This window comes from Motacilla alba, chromosome 3 (assembly GCF_015832195.1).
Source record: "Motacilla alba alba isolate MOTALB_02 chromosome 3, Motacilla_alba_V1.0_pri, whole genome shotgun sequence".
Lineage (NCBI taxonomy): Eukaryota > Metazoa > Chordata > Aves > Passeriformes > Motacillidae > Motacilla > Motacilla alba.
Window position 1 is genome coordinate 18,434,922 of NC_052018.1, and position 20,133 is coordinate 18,455,054.

At 43.7% G+C, this 20,133-nt stretch overlaps 2 protein-coding genes across 2 annotated transcripts; one reads left to right on the forward strand and one right to left on the reverse strand.

The window, feature by feature from the left end:
- Positions 1–579: 579 nt before the first annotated feature.
- On the reverse strand, positions 580–7,682 carry RPS7 (ribosomal protein S7). The gene is made up of 7 exons (XM_038133000.1): positions 7,568–7,682; positions 6,949–7,030; positions 6,564–6,635; positions 4,814–4,957; positions 3,149–3,213; positions 1,328–1,478; positions 580–699 (listed from the first exon to the last, which is right to left on the reverse strand). The coding sequence occupies exons 2-7, from the start codon at positions 7,021–7,023 to the stop codon at positions 622–624; spliced, it is 585 nt and encodes a 194-aa protein (XP_037988928.1). The 5' UTR covers positions 7,024–7,030; positions 7,568–7,682; the 3' UTR covers positions 580–621.
- A 4,515-nt stretch (positions 7,683–12,197) lies between these two features.
- RNASEH1 (ribonuclease H1) lies at positions 12,198–19,753 on the forward strand. The gene is made up of 8 exons (XM_038133133.1): positions 12,198–12,358; positions 12,428–12,558; positions 13,048–13,251; positions 13,802–13,901; positions 14,173–14,227; positions 15,287–15,371; positions 16,825–16,949; positions 19,045–19,753. Exons 1-8 carry the CDS (start codon positions 12,249–12,251, stop codon positions 19,129–19,131), a joined length of 897 nt encoding a protein of 298 aa, XP_037989061.1. The 5' UTR covers positions 12,198–12,248; the 3' UTR covers positions 19,132–19,753.
- The last annotated feature ends 380 nt before the right edge of the window (positions 19,754–20,133 follow it).

The window sequence follows — 20,133 nt, forward strand, 5'->3', positions numbered from 1 at the left end:
ATCAGTACCTAAAAACCCGTAATTTTTGTCCAGTGATATAGTCAAGCACTCTGAAGTAAACATTCCTTCCCACTTCAGTCTGAAAGGTGAGAAGCTACAGAGCCCGCTTTTAGGTAAGAGCTGGTAAGGCATGTTGCCATTTAGAGCAAGTTAAGTTACCTCAAAAATCAACCTATACCTCCCCCAACCTATTTCCTAAGAATTCAAACCCCTAATCCAGATGTCATTTCTACATTTCATAAGTCACACACCACCTGCTAGTTGACTTCTTCCAGTGTCAGGAACATGTAGGTCTCCAATTGATATCTTGTGTGCAAAACTCAGAGCAGAATTCTCCGTATTTTCCCCAATTGAGATTTGAAATACTTAGGTTTTTCGGTATGAATTCTTTTGCAGACTCAGGACTCTTTTGTCCAGTTGTGTTGCAACAGTGCCAAGAAAACCCTAAGAGTGCTACCGTTAAAATGCTGGGAAGCTAATACTTTGATTCACAAGTGTCACTCTCCAGACAGCAGAGAAGTCCCATTAACCAGTAAATCCCATCTGTGTTTATGGAATTCAAAATTTAAATGAAATTACTCTGTTATATGAATAGTTGTTTATTCAGCCATTTTTTGCATTTTACAGCTGGAATTCTGGAAATTCAAACACCACATCTTTGCCTGTGAGCTTCTTGTACACACCAGAAAATGTTTCCACCTGTGAAGACAAATAAATCTTGCTTATACATGCTGTGTAAACAAGTAACTCCAAGTTAACATACTTAAGGTACTATAGTATTTGCCAGTGTATCTTCACTCTGAGACCAATTATTTTTGTCTAGGTTAAGGTAGCTGAGGATTTACACAAAAGATACATTTCCTCTAGAGTATTTGGGCTCTCTCTGATTTTCAACAATGTGAGACCCTGAGAGCTGAGCAGGCCCGAACACAAACCTCCCATTTCACCCTGCCAGAAAAAAAACCAAGCGAAGTGCAGGCTTAACTGAACACATCTGTTTAAGGTCAGAACTAAATGCTTCACTTGAAAAACAAAAACACAAACAAACCAACCCAACCAACCCTATTAATACAAAAAAACCCAAAAAAACACTGTCTGGTCCCATGAGGGAACCAATATAACTACTTTATAATCCAGGGGCCTTGTCAAGTTGAACTTGAGCTTTAGTTCAAAACTGTCTTGCCTGTATTTCAGCACCTTACTCCAAATAAAAACCAGAGCATCTCCACAAGCCAAAAGGCAAGACTTTTGCTGTATCCAAGCAGTTGCATGGGGACATCAGAATGTCACCCCCACCGGCATGAGAAATTAAGTTTTTTTTACTTACCTTGTGTTCAACATTGTTCTGTTGTGCTTTGTCCAGATGGACTTTTATAAGCCTGCTGCCGTCCAGTTTCACGCGGATTCTCTTGCCCACGATTTCACTTGGGAAGACCAGGTCCTCAAGAATAGCATCGTGCACTGCAGTAAGTGTACGGCTGAAATGCCACATTTATATCATTAAAACACATCCTCTTGAAAGAGTTCCAGTTTGACAAGGCTTAAATCTTCCATAGCATGCCTTGGCTGAAAGTTCAGAATTTTCTCCCTTTAATGGCACAGTGTGACAATACAGTACTATCACAGGGCATGCAAAAAGAAGGGCTAAATTCTACAGAGTGCAGAAACTTAATGACTGCACAAGAAAAAGTAGCCAGGTTTCTGACCTTTCAGATCACACACTGATCAGGCAAGAGTCCTGAAACATTCTTCTATGCCTACACATTTAATAAATATTTAAATCAAAACCAAATTGCTCCATCTGCAACTCTGCCAGAGACACTGACTGGAGAAGTTTCAGTGTGTAAGTATCCTCAGCTGCCCAGAGTACATTCATGGGACACCCAGTTTTGGAAACACTGGTTTCTTCATCTGCCTAAACGCAAGCAGCTTAGAAAACCAATGTAATACAGAAAAAGACTAGCTGGACAATTGAGTCCATGCTTAGAAGACTGTTTGCAATCTACATGTGTGTTCCTGAACTGTCCAGAAGTGAGCCCACATGACAAAAGGTGGCCCAGGTTATTTTACGTGAGTCTAGATGGCTTAGTAAGTCTTCTGATCTGCAGCATCCTGATCCACAGTTTCAGGGCAGTATCAGTGGTAGCTAACACCTGTGTCTACAGCAGCACTTCACACCTGCCCACACTGGGATAGCTAAGGGAGACACACATCCACAACAACACAGCAGCCTGATCTCATCTCAGGCTGAGACAAGGGCAGTCTTGCACACCTGCCTTCCCTCATGCAGAAAGTAGCAGTGTGCTACTCAGACACAAATGCCAACTTCTCTAACCACTGTGCAGTGCTAGTTTTAAAAGAACACAGGCAGAGTCTTCCAATGGCAGGACTGCAGCTAGATGAGTATTGTGAAACTGAACTTTTAAAATCCATGCCTGAAGACAGCAAAATACAGTAACATACAACATAGGTATAATACTGGGGGGCAGGGAAAAGCTACAAGACATGCCACATGTCATAAAGAGGACAAACTTTTAAGACACAGACTTTACATAATGATATAGCAACAAATAGATGAGGCACTGACATTCACAGAAATGTAGCAGTGTTGCATGTCTAGCAATCCAGTGACTAGAGGAGAGCAGGGAGGCCATTTAACACAAATGACTATACTATTGCTATCAAATTCATATCCAGAGGGACTAGTACTCATACCTCCACCCTTCCTCAGCCTCTCTCTCCCTCACTGCATCCCTTTCAGTGTGCCAGCCTTGACTTCTGCACACAGTCTAACATGTGATGTGGAAGAGGCTCTTCCTACAACTTAAAAAAAAATAGTTTTTGTCAGCACACTGTGGTAACAGAGACAGCAGGTTGGGGTTCCTTAAGCCAGCACTGCTAGCTAAAAATTTGCTACAGCTGTAGCTGGAAAGACAAATTGAGTGCTAAGAAATGCAACACAGTGCCCAAAGGTGACCTTTCTATAGCAGTCAAATGACAGATACAAAGCAGTATTTCAAGCAGTAGGAAAAAGGACAAGACCAGCCGATCACTTGAATGACTTCTCAAAAACTTAACTAACCATTATTTGACTAAACTACCAGGTACAAAAGAAGGCTGTCATACTGAATCAGTATAATTTACCAACCTCCTTGGACGCTTTTGCTTGTTTTTTGTGCGGCTTTTTCTTGTTGGCTTGGGCAGAATCCTCCTCTGTTAAGGCAAGAGAAGAATAAAAAGGCATTTCTCAGTATCTCAGTATCTGGTGGTTACAATGATCTCAGAAACATGCACCTTCCCCCCCCCCCACTAGAAACCAATGCATGAGAAGCCAAAAAGGTAGACTTAAGTATGCTTAAAGTTACAACAGCATTAGAAACTAGAGAAATAGAGTTTCCTGCAGAAAGTGAAGTACTGTACAGCTATATTTCTCAATTACTACTCCTGTATTCAGGGCACTGAAATAGAACACTTGTACTTCAACCCCTCTCTCCAGGAGTACAACCACAGTAGTTTACTGTGTCTCATCGGCACTGTGAACACACTTATTTGGGAACAGAAATCACAGGGAATTTCAAACTTCTGTGAGACTGAGCCACTGGTGCAAAACAGAGTAGTGAGCTCAGTTCCACAGACAGCTAGGTGACATCTGAGATTGAAACACTAGTTTTAATAGTAAGATCTACTGCACAATCCAGATCAAATCCTGGCTTAAATATAACCTGTTCCAAAATTAGGATCTAAATGTTAGGTCAGTAAAACTCATTTTCTACTTTCCTACTGCAAGTGTAGATGTTTTAAAACATTCTAGATGCAGTTTTAGCCATCTGCAGTATTTTCTACCATCACATCACAGCTTCTCCATGATTGTACTCATGATGGGGTTACTATTATCCAAACTGGGTCATGTCATACTCAAAATCACATGTTCCCTTCTAAAACAGATTACTGAATTGATAAGGAATTCTCAAGGGATTACAGAATGACAGAAACTTAAAAGAATCACTGAATATGCTGAGTTGGAAGAGACCGACAAGGACCACTGAGTCCAGCTCCTGGCCCTGCACAGAACATCCCCACAAGTCACACCATGTGCCAGAAAGTACTGCAGAAACACCTCACAGCACTTTGTAAGGCTGGTGCTGTCACCACTTCCCAGGGGGCCTGTTCTAGTGCCCAACCAACCTCTGGGTCAAGAACCTTTAGGTGAAGTGAGCCAGGGGCATTTCATTAAAATAAATCTTCTTGGCCATATAAAGATCCAGGGTAAGGTGCTCTGGCTCTAAAAATTGCATTAAAAAATTTCAGCTAGCTTCAGTTTAACCAATTATCCACCCTGCAGACAGATCCCTAGTTTGTTCAACCCTTAAGTACTGCCCACAGATCCCTCCAACACCTTAGCTCCTGCCATATATTCAGAATTTGCATGAGTTTTTTTTTTTCTTCCTTTCCTAGTAACTTAAATTTTAAGTGCCTACATCATCTAAGTGTAGCAAAGTTCCTATTAATATTTGCTCCCTTTTATTTTAAGCTTTGTGTGTCAAACTTCTGAAGGAGTAAGAGTGGCCATATCAAGAAAGTTATACCCCCCATGAAACAACTTTACATCTCACCCAGTTTCCCCTGCTGCCAGCTAAAAACATTTTAGCTAACATCCACCAGACGCTCATTACATTTCCTGCTGGTACAAGGAATTACTATCACTGTTACCTTAAATGGGTAATGCAACACTGGAACATGCAAGAGCCTGAACTAGATCATGTCCAGATATCCCTTCAAATCAACATTTTTGTGATTCTAAGGGGTTTTTTACCTGAGCAATGAACACCACATGTTTCCCACTAAATTTCTTCTCCAGCTCCCGAACTAGCCGCACCTGAATCTTCTGGAAGGACTTCAGCTGAGGAACTGGTACAAAGATAATGATGGCTTTTCTGCCACCACCTACTTCAATTTCCTGAAACAGAAGTACAAAGTAAGCATTAGCTGGGGGTTGTGAAGTAATGTTTGGTTTGACCATGAATGCTGAGCACAGGTATTGATAGTCTTACTTCTGACTCTGTGGGGTAGGGAGTGCATCAGAGAGCAGTACCTGCCTTAATGCTCTACAGACAAAGCACTGACAGAAAAACTTTAATCAGAGTACTTGTTTCACTGTGGAGGAGTGATTGGGCAACAAATCCCATCATCCCTTTTGGAATCACATCCTCTGAACAGCAAAGCCCATTCCGTCGTCAAGATGAGACTCAGAACTGCAACTATACTGAGTGTTTACTATCCCTTCTGCTGTTGTGCTGATACAAAGTTTCAAAAATTACTAATTGCATCTAATGCAGACTGAGACATTTGTTCCCCTAAACTTTGTCTATAGTTTTAATCTACTGCTTCATGAAAATCACCTTTTGTTGGCCACTTGCCTAGGCCTGCATCACTACTCAATCAAAACATTTGTCAGCCCTACAAATAGCAACAGGATTACAATGCACTAGGACAGGTTACTTCTCCCCTGGTTTGTCTCTCCAGTAGTTGAAACCCTAAGTTTGCATAGGCTTACAAGGCACTTCTCCCATGGCTGCAGACATCCTCATTCTCCAAAAGAATGGAAGCATGGATCGTTCTTCACCAACTACCTTCTCATATGAGCCAACTCAGATGCCCATGGGAGATTTTTCACAAACAAAATCAAGCAACTAAGTAAACACCAAGGACTTTTCTAAAAGCAATTCACTAAGGAAAGGTGGCATTGCTGTACTTCCAGAGAGATGTGGTTTCTTCTGAAGGCCATTCAGCTCATACACAATACATGCTGCTTTCTGCATTCCCAGATTCTTTTTAACTCAACCCTAAGCAGTCAGGCCCCTGTGTCCGTACAGGTAAGCCTGGGAAAAAAAAAAAAAAAAAAGGCAGCCCATTAAAATTTCTGATTGCAGCGACCTGCTTCATTGCTGCCATCCAGTCTCACAGGCTGACAAATTCTAACACTAACTTTCTTTCTCCTTTTCCACTAATTGCCTTCTTTTTCTTTCTTGATGTTTCAGCTGCCTGCATGATCTAAAACTAGAAAAGTACAAGGAGGCTAAGCTACACTATCAAGTCAGCCTATTGCCTCAATCCACCTACCACCTACTAACTGCACATACCAGATAATTTTCACAACAATTTTGTTTTTTATGAAGAGTATTGAAGTTTATGTTTCTGACTAAGTTTCTGTAACACCAACATTACCAGCCAGCATCTACATGCAAAAAGCCAGTTTCACACCCCAAACCCATTTCGCAGAGACATAGAGTAGAATCATCGTTTTCAAACACTTTTATTTAACATATTAAATTGCTATTTAGTCTTTTATAGTGACTTCAGACTAGTTCCAAAGAAAAACACTATTATGGAATCCTACATGCTAGCAGCAAATACGAGAAGATAAGCTACAACAGCACATAACAAAACTATCACAGGCCAAAAGGGCTTAAGACACCACTCACATAGTACATTAATACCCACAAAAGTTAAACATACACAGAACAAGTCACCACCCAGCTCTTAGTGGAGAAGGTCCAGCCTACCTTAGCTGCTGTGATGTTCAACTCCCGCAGCTGAGCCTTTAAGTCGGAGTTCATTTCCAACTCCAGCAGAGCCTACAAAAGTGAAATTGTGGAATAATCCATTACATACACTTCAGTTCATGAGAACACTTGAGACCAAAGTGTGGCCACAGTCTCAAAGAGCAGGTATAGACTTTTAACCACAGTCAATATCAAAGACTTAACTTCCTGTAAGACACACCAACAGCCAACAAGTTTAACTAATGGAAACAGAAGCTGACTCAGTTCCCAAGTAAAACTAGGAAAGAAAACACGTTGACAGGATCAACCTCAAAGTTTAGGGTCCGAACAACTGTGTCTACAACTTGAAGTGAGTTACGGAAAAGAACAAGGAAAAGCCACGTACCTGGGATATACCAGACTCGAACTCATCTGGCTTTTCGCCATTCGGCTTCACAATCTTGGCGCTAGAGCTAAACATGGCCTTTCTGCAACGCAAAAGAACACTTCGGCTGTCACCAAGCACGTGTCACCTGTTCCAAACACAGCCAGGACTCTCCAATCCGGCTGCGCAGCCACACGCTCCAAAACTAAGCCAGAGGACGCCCCAAGGGCCGGGCCAGCCCCAGCACGTCGCACCAGGGGTAGCTACCAGGCCATAGGAAAAGCGTCCCAGGGAGCCTGGGCCTGCCCACCTCGGGGCCCGCCGCAAGGCCCCGGGAGCCCGGGAAAGCAGCACCACCACGCACAGAGCCCCACGAGTGGCTCGACGGGCGAGCGGCGCTGCTGGGCCCTGCTCCCGACCCCGGCCCCTCCTCCCGCAGGGCGCCGCCGGCCGAGGGAGGAGGGAAACCCCGCCGGCTGGCCACCCCCGGCCCCGGGCGCCCCGGCGGCCATCGGGCCCTGGGCTGGCCGTAATCGGGCGCATCCCCACGCCGCGGTGCCGCGGGGAGCCCCGCTCCGCGCCCGGTCCCGTATCGCGGCGGCCCCGGCGGGGGAACGGCGGCCCCGGCCCGGACACCCACCTCGCTCCGCGCCGGCCGGGAAAAGGGGGAGCTCTCGCGAGAGCAGCGCAGATCGCGGCCCGGGAAGGCGCTGGCCCCTCCCACCCCGGTGAAGCCAGAGCCGGAAGAAGGGCAGGGCGGGCGCTGCGAGCACAGCGCGAACCCGCGGCAGAGAAGCCCGAGCGGACATTTAGGGTCCTGGCGAGGGGGCGCGGGCTGGCACATGCGCAGTGCCGTGGAGCGCTGCGGGCGGTGCCCTCCCATCCCGCCTCAGCCCCTTGCGCTTCCTGCGGCAGGGAGCGAGGGAGAGGGAGGGAGAAAGGGAGGGAGAGCGAGCGAGCGAGCGAGCGCCAGGCAGCCAGGCAGCCTGCCTTCCTCTGCTCCCCTCGCTGTTACGCCGAGCCTTCGCCGTGGGCTGCCCCCGCCGCACCTCTCGCAGGCAGAACTCTCGGCCTCTGGTGTCGAAATGCCGCTCCTGTGAAGAGCCGCCAGAATGTCGGCCTTGGCACCGGCGTGCGCTCGGTTTGCACCGCCCGCGGAGGAAGCGCGGCTCTTCCCGCGCCGCGGAGCTCCCTCTTCTCCCTGTCCCCCGCTCCCGCCAGGGCTGCAGCCACCGCTCGAACACCACTGGGAGACTGGGAGAGTGGATGGTGTTTTTCCCTGCCCTCTGCGTTACACCATTCCACGTTTATTTAGTGGTGTGGGAGTTCCCCCTGATGTTCGGCCCTTTCAGGGCGGAAGAGGCGTGATGGAGCAGTGCTGGCACAGTCACCCCCGGCCTGCAGCGAGCCGCTGAGCTGAGAGCCATGGCCAAACCCATGCCAGGGAGCGTGCCGGTGGGCACAGGGCAGCCTGGCTGTGGTTTTTGTTTGCCTCTGTAAACATGATCTCTCAGTTGCTTCTGCTAAGACAGTGTCACAGTCATCACAGTTACCAGATTGTTATTGGACTAGAAATAATGCATGACTCTTCATCCATATTCAGGTACTACTAACTCAAGATGAGCGTTCTGGGGTCACCACACTCTGTCATCAGTGGAAGCACTCTTTATTATATATTGTGTTATTATCTAACAAATAACACTTGCACACTGATAAATAGAACAAGCCGTACTTTTTAATTTTGAAAGAAGTGACTTGCATGTTGATTCATGTACAAGTGCCTGGCTGTATATCTATCTGAAGTGAAGCTAAGAAAAATCTTGCCTCAACAAAAAAATCCCCATCTTGACATTTCCCTGTTGGCTGATTTAGATTTCTTGTTCAAGGGTAAGTCCCACTTGGAGGCAGGTGTGCAACTCTTTGCACATACCGTCCAGGGATGTTAGGCCCAGGAATGGGGTTCAGAGCACTGGTTCTATGCTTAGATTCCCTGGATTACCCCAAGAGCAGCCAGTTTAAGCTTCTACAAACATTTGCTATTACCATGTAATGCTGTGTGTAGTCTGTTACTTTACAAAATGCAATAGTGGAGTAATAAACCTTTGTAAACAAAAAACTCGCAAAGACACCAACATCCCAGACTAAAGAACCTTAGCATCTGCAAAATGCAGCTCATCATGTTTTCTAACCACTGTGGACTTTTCACTAAATTTATGATAGCCAGAAAACAGATTGTTCAGTGCCCATTTTTCTCCCAAGTCACTCTTCTTTCCTAGCATTAATTCAAGGAATGGGAAAAACTGCTCAGCTCATACTGATGGCCGGGATTGGTATCTATTGAGATTTGGTTTGGCTAAACAACAGTGATCAGGACATGACTGAAGAGTACCGAAAAGGAAGATAACAAGGAATCGTCTCATCAGTCCAGCAGTATGCACTCAGTTTATACTGAGAAGCCACTCATGAGAGGGAGAAAGAACAGGTGATGTGTGGGTGGATCAAAACATGACTGTTCAGAGCATTAATGAATAAAGATGGGACTATCTGCAGCTTCCCATTTCCATGTTGGGAGTGCTAAACAGACCAGGATGCTGCAGAACAGCAATGAGGAAAAAAAGATGTAGAGAGATGCTTCCTCTTGGACACTGAATGTATGTTATGAGAAGGATGTAGAGTGATTAATGTGCCTGGTACCCAATAATGCCTGCTACTCAAAATATCTGACAGGGTTTTAAGAACCACTGTGGACCTGTGATCTTTAAAAGAAGTTAACGTCACTACAAAGTAATGCAATTAAGAAGGTCGTTAAGCCATTCAATTTCAGAATGGGCACGATGAAGAAGTGGAAACAATAAATTAGTCAGATTGATATAAATTTTCAACAGTTAATCTGAATTTTATTTCTGTATCTTTCATTTTAAAGAAAGCAAGCAAGCAGTGCCGGGTGGCTGGTTAATCACTGCTCCACTCACGGCACACACCACTTACAAATTCAGTGAAGTATATATACTGTTAAGCCTACAAAGCATTTTCCAATGTGCTTGGTTAGTACAAATGAGCAAATATCAGTTGTTGCAGTGTGATGTCATAGTTTGCCTCAGATATCCCGGGTTTCTCCCTGAAGATTCCTTCCCCAGATGTGTCAATCACCTCTCCTTTCCCCACCCCGACCCCTGCCGAGCACTGTTTATCAATCCTGGAATTCCAGAAGGGAGTCAAGTGATTAGGCAAATTCAGAAGATGCCCTCCACCATGGGGGGGCATTGGACAATCCAGGTGTCCTTTGTCCCTTGGGACCTCCTCTCCCGTACCTGTTTGGTGGGTTTCCTCTCTGTCCTCTCCCCCTCTCCCCCAGGTAAAAGGGTGAACAGGCCACCGGTCGAGGATTCTGTTGAACCTGTTGCTAGTTTCAGAGGTCTGCGCACCAGAATGAAAACTCTGGATGAAAACCTTCCATCAGAACTGACTCCTTTTCTTCACCTTGCCTTAAAGCTTCTCCATCAGAGGAAGAGTTTAGGAGTGAACCTCTGTGAGAGGAAAACTCCATCCCGCTGCTACCGGAGCTCCGGCATGCCTGAACTTGTCCTCACGTGCCCAATTGCAACATCTAGCTAGCCAATAGTGTCTCTGGGGTGAAACACCTCAGCTGCTGCTATTTGGTCCAGACGCAGGGCCAGGCAAGCCAAGGCATGTCCCATCAGCAATATTGGTAATATTCCAATAATCAATAAGCTGAAGCCAGCAATTTCATAATCTTTCCAGGTGGTCGTATGCTTCCTGTCCTTCTTGTGGTTGTCTGGAGGGAAGCCCCTTCACCGGTGTCTCCTACATGATTTTTTTAAGCTTTTTATTATACATAAGCATCTGGTCTTGTTGCACAACTTCCTCTATTTTATTCTAAGCATCAGTCGTCTTGTTACCTCATCTCTTTACCTATTTCAATGCTTTATTTGGCTATAGAAAATTTCAAAACTCTTCTTTGTATTTATCCCAAGGGATGCATCCATTTTCGACACAGCAGATAGAAGCATTTGCTGATTCCATTGCCAATTGACATGAATCACAAAAACATTTTTCACAAGATGTGTAACAAAAGTATCCCAACAGCAATAGGATGCTATGTGAAATCTCATTAATGTGTTGGAAGAAGTAAGGAAAATGCAGTAATTATATTTTCATACAACCCTGACCAAGTTGTTTGTCAGTTCCACCAAGGACCGTCAAATACATAAGCTCTTCGGGTTTGGGGGATTTTTAAGAGAAATGTTATCCAATTAATCCACATAGCAATTATGCGTAATGTTGAGCCCATTTGTTGGTTTTGCAACAAAAGGCAAAATTAATGCCAATGTTTCACATTCTTGGCATTTTACTGGGCCACCCTTGTAGATCTGGACACAGCACTCTGCAGCTCTGGCACCATGTGGTCAGCTTTGTCACAGGGATCTCTACTAGAGCTATGAGGGAAGTACAACAGCGCCTTGGATACCCTGGGCTGGTTCTGGAGGTGGCCACACCAGTGCCCCCATCTTTGCTACTTTGATCTTATTAGAAGCTGAGGTACCGAATTTGGCACACACCCAGCTCCCAGCTTTGGTCTCCCAGTACACGACAGTCCAGGCACTAAGAGGATGGTGCCCGACTCTTTTTGGTAGTGTTCAGAGACAGGATGAGGAGTAGTGGCCATAAACTAAAACATGAGAAGTTTCACCTCAACACAATGAAGAACTTTTTTACACTGAGAGTGGGCACTGTCTAGGGAGGTCGTGAAGTTTCCCTCTCTAGAGACATTCAAAACCAGGACATGCTCCTGTGTCCCCTGCACCAGCTGACCCGGCCATGGCAGATGATGTGCAGAGGTCCCTCCCAACCCTCTCCTCACTCCAGAAGCCACCTGGACGCGGGGCTCAGCAGGAACACACGCACCCGGAGCCTGGGCAGCAGGATGAGAACCAACTCAACGACCTTGTTCAGCTCCAGCCCCTCGGACGCGCGAAACATGTCAGCGCACCTGAGCGTTCTCCTTTGCCTTTCAGCAAATGGGCCTTCCAGAACGAGACGGCTTGCGCAAAGCCGCTGCGACCTCACACAACTCACACCCCACCCCCAAACAACAGCTGACTTAGGTTTTACAAATACCATTATTGGCGGGGGGACGGAACAAAACCAACCAAACAAAAAAGCCAAGCCATACAAAACCCCGCGCTGTGGGATTTTCTGGTACTTTGGTCTCTCTGGCGGCCCGTAGGAGGCCCCGGCGCTGCCGTGAGCGCGGCGGCCGCGCAGGCGCAGGGGGGCGCGGATGGCGGCGGGGCCGCGCGATGCTGCGCTGGCTCGCGGCCGTGCTCAGCCCCTCGTGCTCCGTGCCCGGCGGCGCCTCCATGTTCTACGCCGTGCGCAAGGGCCGGCGCGCCGGCGTCTACCGCACCTGGTGAGCGAGGGCCGCCGTGGAGCGGGGAGCCCGCCCGGCCCGGCCTCACCGCTGCCCGCTCTGTTGCAGGGCGGAGTGCCAGGAGCAGGTGAACAAGTTCCCCTCCGCTAGCTTCAAGAAGTTCGCCACCGAGAAGGACGCCTGGACCTTCGTGCGCGCCGGCCTGCCGGGGCCGCAGCCGCCCCAGCCCGAGCCGGCAGGTAGCGCGTCCCGCCGCCCGGCAGGGAGGAGGGGAAGGAGGGAGGGCGGCCCGCGGGGGCTCGGGGCTGGCACGGCGGCTGAGCCAGCGCTGCGGCTGCTGCCGGAACGCGGGCACCAGCCTCTGCTCATTCCTCGTCACTGGCTCAGCGCCGTGGCCATGGCCTCCGGACACGGCGATGGACGTGCCAGTGCAGTGAAAGTGTTTCTGTGCGTGTTTGGAGAGCGTTGCTCGCTCTGTGTGCGTGTTAAGGTGTAAGGGCCCTCGCATGTCTGTTTCCTCTTCGGTTTGACTTAGGATGAAGAATGACTGGAGTATTCTATTTCTTTTTGATAATATTTTGGGGGGGTATCAGATAACGGGCTAACATTGCTAATAGTTGCTACTACAACTGTTGTCTTGCTGTCTTTAGAAGCACAGTCGTTTCAAATAAAATTTGATTCTGCTGAACTTCCTAACTTGCTTCTTTTTTTTTTTTTTTTTCCTGAAGAGGCATTTGGTCCTCTAGCTGTAACACAAGAAAATGGTAGCCAGAGAGAGGAACCAGAATTAAATACCATGTGTTGCAGTACATGTAAAAGGCCATATGAACAGTCTACAAATGAAGAGCAGATTGCAAAGCGTGTAAAACATGACGAAGTACAGTCAGTGTGCTCAATACCAACAGTCAGTGAAGATAAGTTTTCATATATGGGTGAGGTCTTTGATCATTCCTTTAATTATTTTCATTTATTTATTCTCTGTGACAAGCAACAAGTGTAACTATTAGAAAACTTTCAGGGAGGTTTGTATATGGCAGCATTAGGCCTATTATTTCTTTTTGAAATGAAAACATGAACTGTGATCTGTTTGTCTACATTGTCTTTCAGTGTAATTTTGATTTGTTTTAACTGGTATGAATATATAGCTTAATCATAGTGTTATAGGTGTGATTTTTTTGTGTGTGTCTAGGCTACAGATTGGATGTAGCTTTGAAGTTTTGAAGAAGACGTGAACTGTAGTGAAAAGTGTGGGACTTGGGGCAGAAGTTCTTTGTGAGGCTGACTGGTTTGACAGCAGTGAGGGTGTCAAGAGGTAGTGGGACTTGTGTTCTGCGCTGCTAATTCACATGGCTTTTGCAGTTACCTTTTGGAAGGGCTCTCTGGGGAGGGAAGTTTTGGGGCTTAATATACTGGCAAACATTTCTTCTATCTTATATAGTCAGTGTTTTTGAAGAGGTGTTGATTTTGATAATTTTTTTGTAGGTGACTTTGCAGTTGTTTATACAGATGGTTGTTGCTCTAGTAATGGACGTAACAGGGCACGTGCTGGAATAGGTGTCTACTGGGGACCAGGCCACCCTTTGTAAGTAGCTCAATGGATTTTTTTTTTAAATTAATGTATTCTGTTGGGTTTTTATATGGTTTACAATACCAGCCTCCTTTTAAATATGAAGCTCTGTTGTTCAGACTCATAATGACAGTGCTATGAGACTGAGTCAGGAGATACTGAGGGGAACAGAGAAAGCAGCCTCTCTGGAAATAATATTCTTGTCTTTATTTTCTTGATGTGTAGCCATTATACACCATTCTGAATACCTGGAATAACTAATCTACTATTTGTTCTTTGGACACAGAAATACCAGTGAAAGACTTCCTGGACGGCAGACTAATCAAAGAGCAGAAATCCATGTAAGTAGCAAATGTCCTGAAATGCTTTTCCATGTTAGACTGCAGCTGCACTTTCAGGCCTATTTCAGCTCTGGTTTCCAGAACCCAGTATGGAGCTCTAAGAGAAGTATGCAAAATATTCGGAGTTATGACTTCAAATAGTTATCTTCAAGTTTTATTGATCTTTATTGGCTTTGAACTATCTAATTCACCTTGAGAATTTCCAGATGTCACCAAGCACAGCTATTTAAACAGCCTCACATTAGAAAAGTCTTGCTCTCAACTCTGTATAGATTCTCTTGCATTTTTAATGTGTGTGTTTCAGACCTTAGAGTGAGGACTGCTGAGTATTGGTTGAGAGTCAGCTTCTTATGATGGCAGGATCAGAGTACCATAATCCTCAGATAAATATATAAAATGATTCTAGCCTCCTGGCTAACTTCTGTTGACAGCAGCAGATTTAGTCTTCTCTTTCCATCTCCTCTTAATTATGGTATTGCTGCTATCCCACACTCCATGTTTGGAGATGAACTGAAATGGGCAATTGATCTGCTTAAAAACTACAAAGTTCATTTCAGAGGTGGTGTTGGTGTGCTGATTGGTCAGATTTGTCTCTAAAGAGTGTTTCAGTTCTACATCCACACCCAGCCACTTCTCCCTGTAATATTTCAGAGCACCAAAAAAAACCCCCAACCTGTTAAGGCATCCAGAGTGTTGGAACGGATATGAATTCTTCCTCCTCAAAGTTTTGGAGAAAATGCCTTGGTGTTGATGGAGGTTTTGATAGTTAGGAAATGGGTAAGAAGGCTAGTCCTTCAGCACAAAATTGAACATCAAAATGTTACGAGATTTTGTTTGCTATTGAAACTTAAGTGCCTGCCTCTTTGCCTGAATCATAAAGGTGTCATCTGCGATACACAATTTTGGAATCCTCTACACTAAAACATGTTGATAACCATTGGTGGAGAGGTTACAGCAATACTCTGTAGTCCTGTGTGTACATCAGGTACTTTGTTGGCATTTTAATTCCATGTGGTCAAAATCCTTTCTGAACTGTGGTTGTTTTGAAATGTTCTTAAGGCAGCCTGCAAAGCAATAGAGCAAGCCAAGAGTCAAAACATCAAGAAGTTAATAATCTACACTGATAGCAAGTTTACTATTAATGGTAAGTTAACGATTTTAATTTTCCTGATCCTTAAAGACACTGCATACTTTTTCATTTCTTAAGACCCACAGAGCATTCTGAGTCCTGGAGAGAGGAATGTAAGGAAGACAGTGCATAACTTATGACTGCTTGGGGGAAAACTTCAGAGTATCAGACACTGCCTGCTAACTGCACGAAATAGAAGTAGAGTCATAGTATCTGTTATAGTAAATGCTAACAGAAGTTAACTCAAAGATTTGTGTCTTGAGGTGTTCAGTGTGACACAAAATCTAGAAAAAATGTCGTTCATGTATAGGCTGTTAAGGCTGTAAAATCAGGAAATTACTTGGAAGTTGGTGTGGTAACCTGTAGGGTTTTTGTTGTTTTGCATGTATTGTACACACACCTATGAAGTACATTCAAGTTCTATTGCTTCCAAGCTTTTAGGCTACCCTGGAAGACTAGCCAGAGATATGTGCTCAGAGTATGTATTAAAAGACCTGGAAAACATAATTTTATTATCTATAAATACCATATGAAGCAGCCAATGAAACTTAATTTTGGAAAAAAGCTCCCTCTTTCCTCAAGATCTTCAGATTTTGTTCCTCTGATAATCTGGAACTGCATAAGTTAGTTTGTTTTTATTTTTGGTTTTTTTTTTGGTTGGTTGGTTAGGGTTTATTTTTTTGTTTTTTTACTCAGTTTTACAAAGGCAGTACATGTTTGTTTCTAGATCACATTGGAGATTTGGTTTTGTGGGTTTTCTTTGAAATAACATTAAACAAAAACTTAGTGCAGCTTATGGTTGAAAATTAAACGTTGCTCTTTTTGTCTTAGTCTCTTTGGTTTTGCTTGCAATTTTGTTTTGCATTTTGGGTCACTGAGGTGCAGGTGCCATTCTTGTTTAACCAAAGGTATTTTGTAGATGTGTCTAGGAATTATTATTTGAAAATGCCAAGGAAGGAGGCTTGTAGTTAAGTACAAATGGATGTAATGTGGTTTTGTGTGCAAGATTGGAGATTTCCTATTTGGTTCAGGTCATGAAAGCAGTAAGGATGTCTTACATTGTCCACACCAGCAAAGATAATTTAAAAAAAAAAATACTTAAGGAGTAATATAGAAAATTCCCTGGTGAGCAGTAGGGTTTGCATACTGTGTCATCAGGCAAATCCTTAGCTTCAGTTTATTGACGTTCATGAGCTACTTTGTGTACAGTGCATATATAAGATTGTAGTCTTTAAATTAAATACCTGTTTGGAAAAACAGATGTTTAATTTAATGGTTGGGTAATTCAGGTAATAATGAAAAATACAATCCTGAAAGACAGCATCAGAGAAGCAAACAAGAATTATCTTTTGTCTCCAGTGTTTTTGCCTGAGACTTTGTACAGAGGTAATGTCTTGTTAAAAGGCTCCGTCTTGATCCTTGCAGGCTTCTTTAATAGCACTCTTGTGGTGATATCCCCTTTGCACAGGTATTACAAGCTGGGTTGACAACTGGAAAACAAATGGCTGGAGAACAAGTTCAGGAGGAAGTGTAATAAATAAAGAAGATTTTGAAAGACTCGATAGTCTAGCAAAAGACATAGAAATTCAGTGGGTAAGTTCCTTGTTTCTTATTCTTAATGACATTTTAAACATGTTTCTGGTAGAAACTTAGTTATGATTACACTTTTAAGGCTTTTGTAGATCATAGTATTGTACATCCTTAAGTAAAACTGCAAATATAGAGAAGCTGCTTGTATTAAAGCAAATTAGCAGCATAACCTAGATTCTTGCAACCAGTATTTCATTTATTTAAACGAATATTTGTATTTGTTTCCTGTCTCTTATTACTGCTTAGAAAATGCCTGCAATAGCTATTTTTAGTTTGTTAGTCCTGTTAGTAGATGCAATTTCTGTTCCTGGAAATCTAACCTTGGAATATAACTGGTTTTTGTGTCATAGCTGAATTTCTGTATTTGCTTTTCAGAACTATTTAGAATGCTGCTTTGTTGGAGTAACTCAATTACATGAGTGTCTTTAAACTGGGAAAACTAAGTGTGTGTGTAACCCCAAATAAACCAACTCTAGTTTTCTGTGCCTTAACTGTATTTCTTCTAAGGAAAATTAGTACAAGAAGCTCTTAAAAATAATAATTTTTAAATTGTTTTGTTCTCCAGTAAAAAAGTAAACCAACTTCTATGCAGGTATTTCTGGTAAAATGTATTTTTCTGTAACCTCTAATATCAGTGCTTAACACTTCAGGGAAATATACCATAATTAGGCTAAAATTTAAGAGGCAAAGGAATATAAGACCACTGATTTGAGAAAATGTGTGTACAGTTGACTTTGCAGCTGCTAATGGCATGTTTACTCAGCTTCTGTCTTTACTATGTAGAAAACAGGATCATGTAGATATTAAATGTGCAATTTTTTGATGGGAATTTATTGCAGGTATTCATGTTGCTCTGTGTTAGAGTTGGTGGCTGCAATTTACAGGCTGGTTAGATTTTCTATAGCTACTCCTATAGTCTATTGAGGAGAAAGCATGTCTTCAAATTTTTTTGTTAACTTCAGCTGTTCTTGGGAATATTTTACATCATTAAAAGATATTCCTTTATGCGCACTTCTTGAATCTGAATCTCTTAGAAAAGGTTGGACAAATTTTGTTTCAGGAGGAGTGTATGGATACAGAGTCCTCCATGGGCTGCAGGCACATCTCTGCTCCACCGTGGCCCTCCTGGGCTGTAGGGGGGACAGGCTGACTGACCATGGTCTGCACCACAGGCTGCAGGGGAGTCTCTGCTCAGGTGCTTGGAGCACCTCCTCCTTCAGCACTGACCTTGGTGTCTGCAGAGCTGTTCCTTTCACATATTCTTGCTCTTTTATCTGGCTGTTGTGCAGCATTTTATCTGGCTGTTGTGCAGCATGTTATCACAGAAGAGCCATCAGCTTTGTTGATGGCCTTAGCTATGCTGAACTGTGAGTCCCTTTTGGAGCTGTCGGGGTCTGGCTCTCTCTCATGTAGGGGCACTGCTCATGCCTTTTCACAGAATCCACACCTACAGCCCCCCACGTGGTACTAAAACCTTGCCATGTAAATCTAATGTCACTTCACAACCACTTCATACTTATCCCCTCTCAGATCTTGTCAAGTAGCAAGCTTGATTTTCTTCCTCACCTTCCTACTCCACCCTTGCTTCTGACAAGGATGGGCTTAGGGTATAAAGTTTTTTTCACTTCCTGATTAATGGACAATTAAGTCCATTAAGGACAATTAAGACATCTGAAAATTGAGAGGATCTTTTGATATCCTATGTATGTATCCTAAGTGAGTGCTGTAACTACCAAGGCTTTTAGTGGAATAGAGGACTTTGGCTTTTGGGGAAGGATCAACTCAGTTTAACCACTGAATGCAGAGAGGTGGGAGTTTTGAATTGGAGCTGTTGTCTGCATTTCTTAAAGGATAGGTTAGCTTGTCCTTATGCTTTTCATTAATTCCATAAAAATGATATCCACAGTTTGACAAGAGTTTCCCTAGAGGAAAAGACAATGAAAATCTCTGGAAAGAAAACCTAAGGGCTAAATATTAGGTGAGGACCTCTGAGGAGGTTCTCCTGTACTATCAATGACAGAGCATTGCTTTATCAAATTTAATCTACTTTTTTCGTGGTTTCTTCCATCTCTAACACTGCTATATTTTGTCCTGACAGATGCATATTCCCGGTCATGCTGGCTTCCAAGGAAATGAAGAAGCTGATAGACTAGCAAGAGAAGGAGCTTGTAAACCAAAGTGCTGATGGCCTGGGACTATAGACTGAGAGGAAAGGGCCTAACATGACAGCAACAACTTGAACTGCTGTAATTGTTTTGGAGTTGAACTTTGAGCTGTACTTCTTTCTGGCCTGAAGCACTAAATGTAAACCAACTTCTGGGAAGGAGAACCCCACATTTTCTTCTATTGCATTTGTTTTACAATTGAGACAATATTTAGTTGATGATACTGAGTATTTGTTTTTTCTCCATCTGTTGGAAGGTCTGTGGTCAGTGCTTTTAGCTGCCTTGTGTACTTACAAACTCACCTTAAAGACAGGCTTCTGAAGAAGTAATTTTAAATCAAAGTGTTCTGTATTTTCCTCTTAATGAAATAAATTTTTTTTTTTTTTTGTGCAGAGGTATTTATTGCAGCCCAAAATAGCTGGGACAGACTTTGGGGTTGATTAATTTGGTAGGAAGTCACCTAACACAGATGTCCATTGGTCTGCTGTGGCATTCTGGTACTGGCAATACCTGCTCTACAGATGGGCTTGTAACACTGACCTGTGCGAGCCTTACTGTGTCAGCTACAGAACCAGTAGCTTTCTTTTATCATGTTACTTTGCAGGGTAGCATGAATAAAGAAAAAGCCTGGTCACAAGAAAACTTGAACAATGAATTTTTACTGTTCTCTCTACCTGATTCATGTCAAAGCTCTTAGTCTCTGGCTTCCTGTTTCCATTAAGTGGTTTTTTTTATGCATACTGGTTCTTGTCAGCATTGTTAGTTCCTCTTCAGTGTTGTCCCAAAGGTAGTAATTGACATTTCATCTGAAATGGGACTAGAAGATAAGCTTCTCCATACCTTCCAGATCTCAGGTGTTTGACTTTATTTTTTCCAGTCAATTATGAGATTAATGGAATGGCTAATGTGCACTTGAATTGGAGAGTAATTACCAGTAATCAACATGGGTTTATTTTCTATGCAAGTGTACAGGAAAAGCAAACAGGTTTGTTGTGTTATCTGTGTCAACTTTTCTGTATGGT

What these genes read in the sequence shown, in the direction of transcription:
- RPS7 (XM_038133000.1), bottom strand. Translation starts at nt 7,023, where the DNA reads ATGTTTAGCTCTAGCGCCAAGATTGTGAAGCCGAATGGCGAAAAGCCA. An exon ending in TCGAGTCTGGTATATCCCAG is followed by an intron (nt 6,636 to 6,948) that starts GTACGTGGCTTT and finishes TCACTTTTGTAG; the next exon opens with GCTCTGCTGGAGTTGGAAAT. An exon ending in ATGTGGTGTTCATTGCTCAG is followed by an intron (nt 3,214 to 4,813) that starts GTAAAAAACCCC and finishes TTGCCTTAACAG; the next exon opens with AGGAGGATTCTGCCCAAGCC.
- RNASEH1 (XM_038133133.1), top strand. Translation starts at nt 12,249, where the DNA reads ATGCTGCGCTGGCTCGCGGCCGTGCTCAGCCCCTCGTGCTCCGTGCCC. An exon ending in GCCGGCGTCTACCGCACCTG is followed by an intron (nt 12,359 to 12,427) that starts GTGAGCGAGGGC and finishes GCTCTGTTGCAG; the next exon opens with GGCGGAGTGCCAGGAGCAGG. An exon ending in AAGACATAGAAATTCAGTGG is followed by an intron (nt 16,950 to 19,044) that starts GTAAGTTCCTTG and finishes TTGTCCTGACAG; the next exon opens with ATGCATATTCCCGGTCATGC.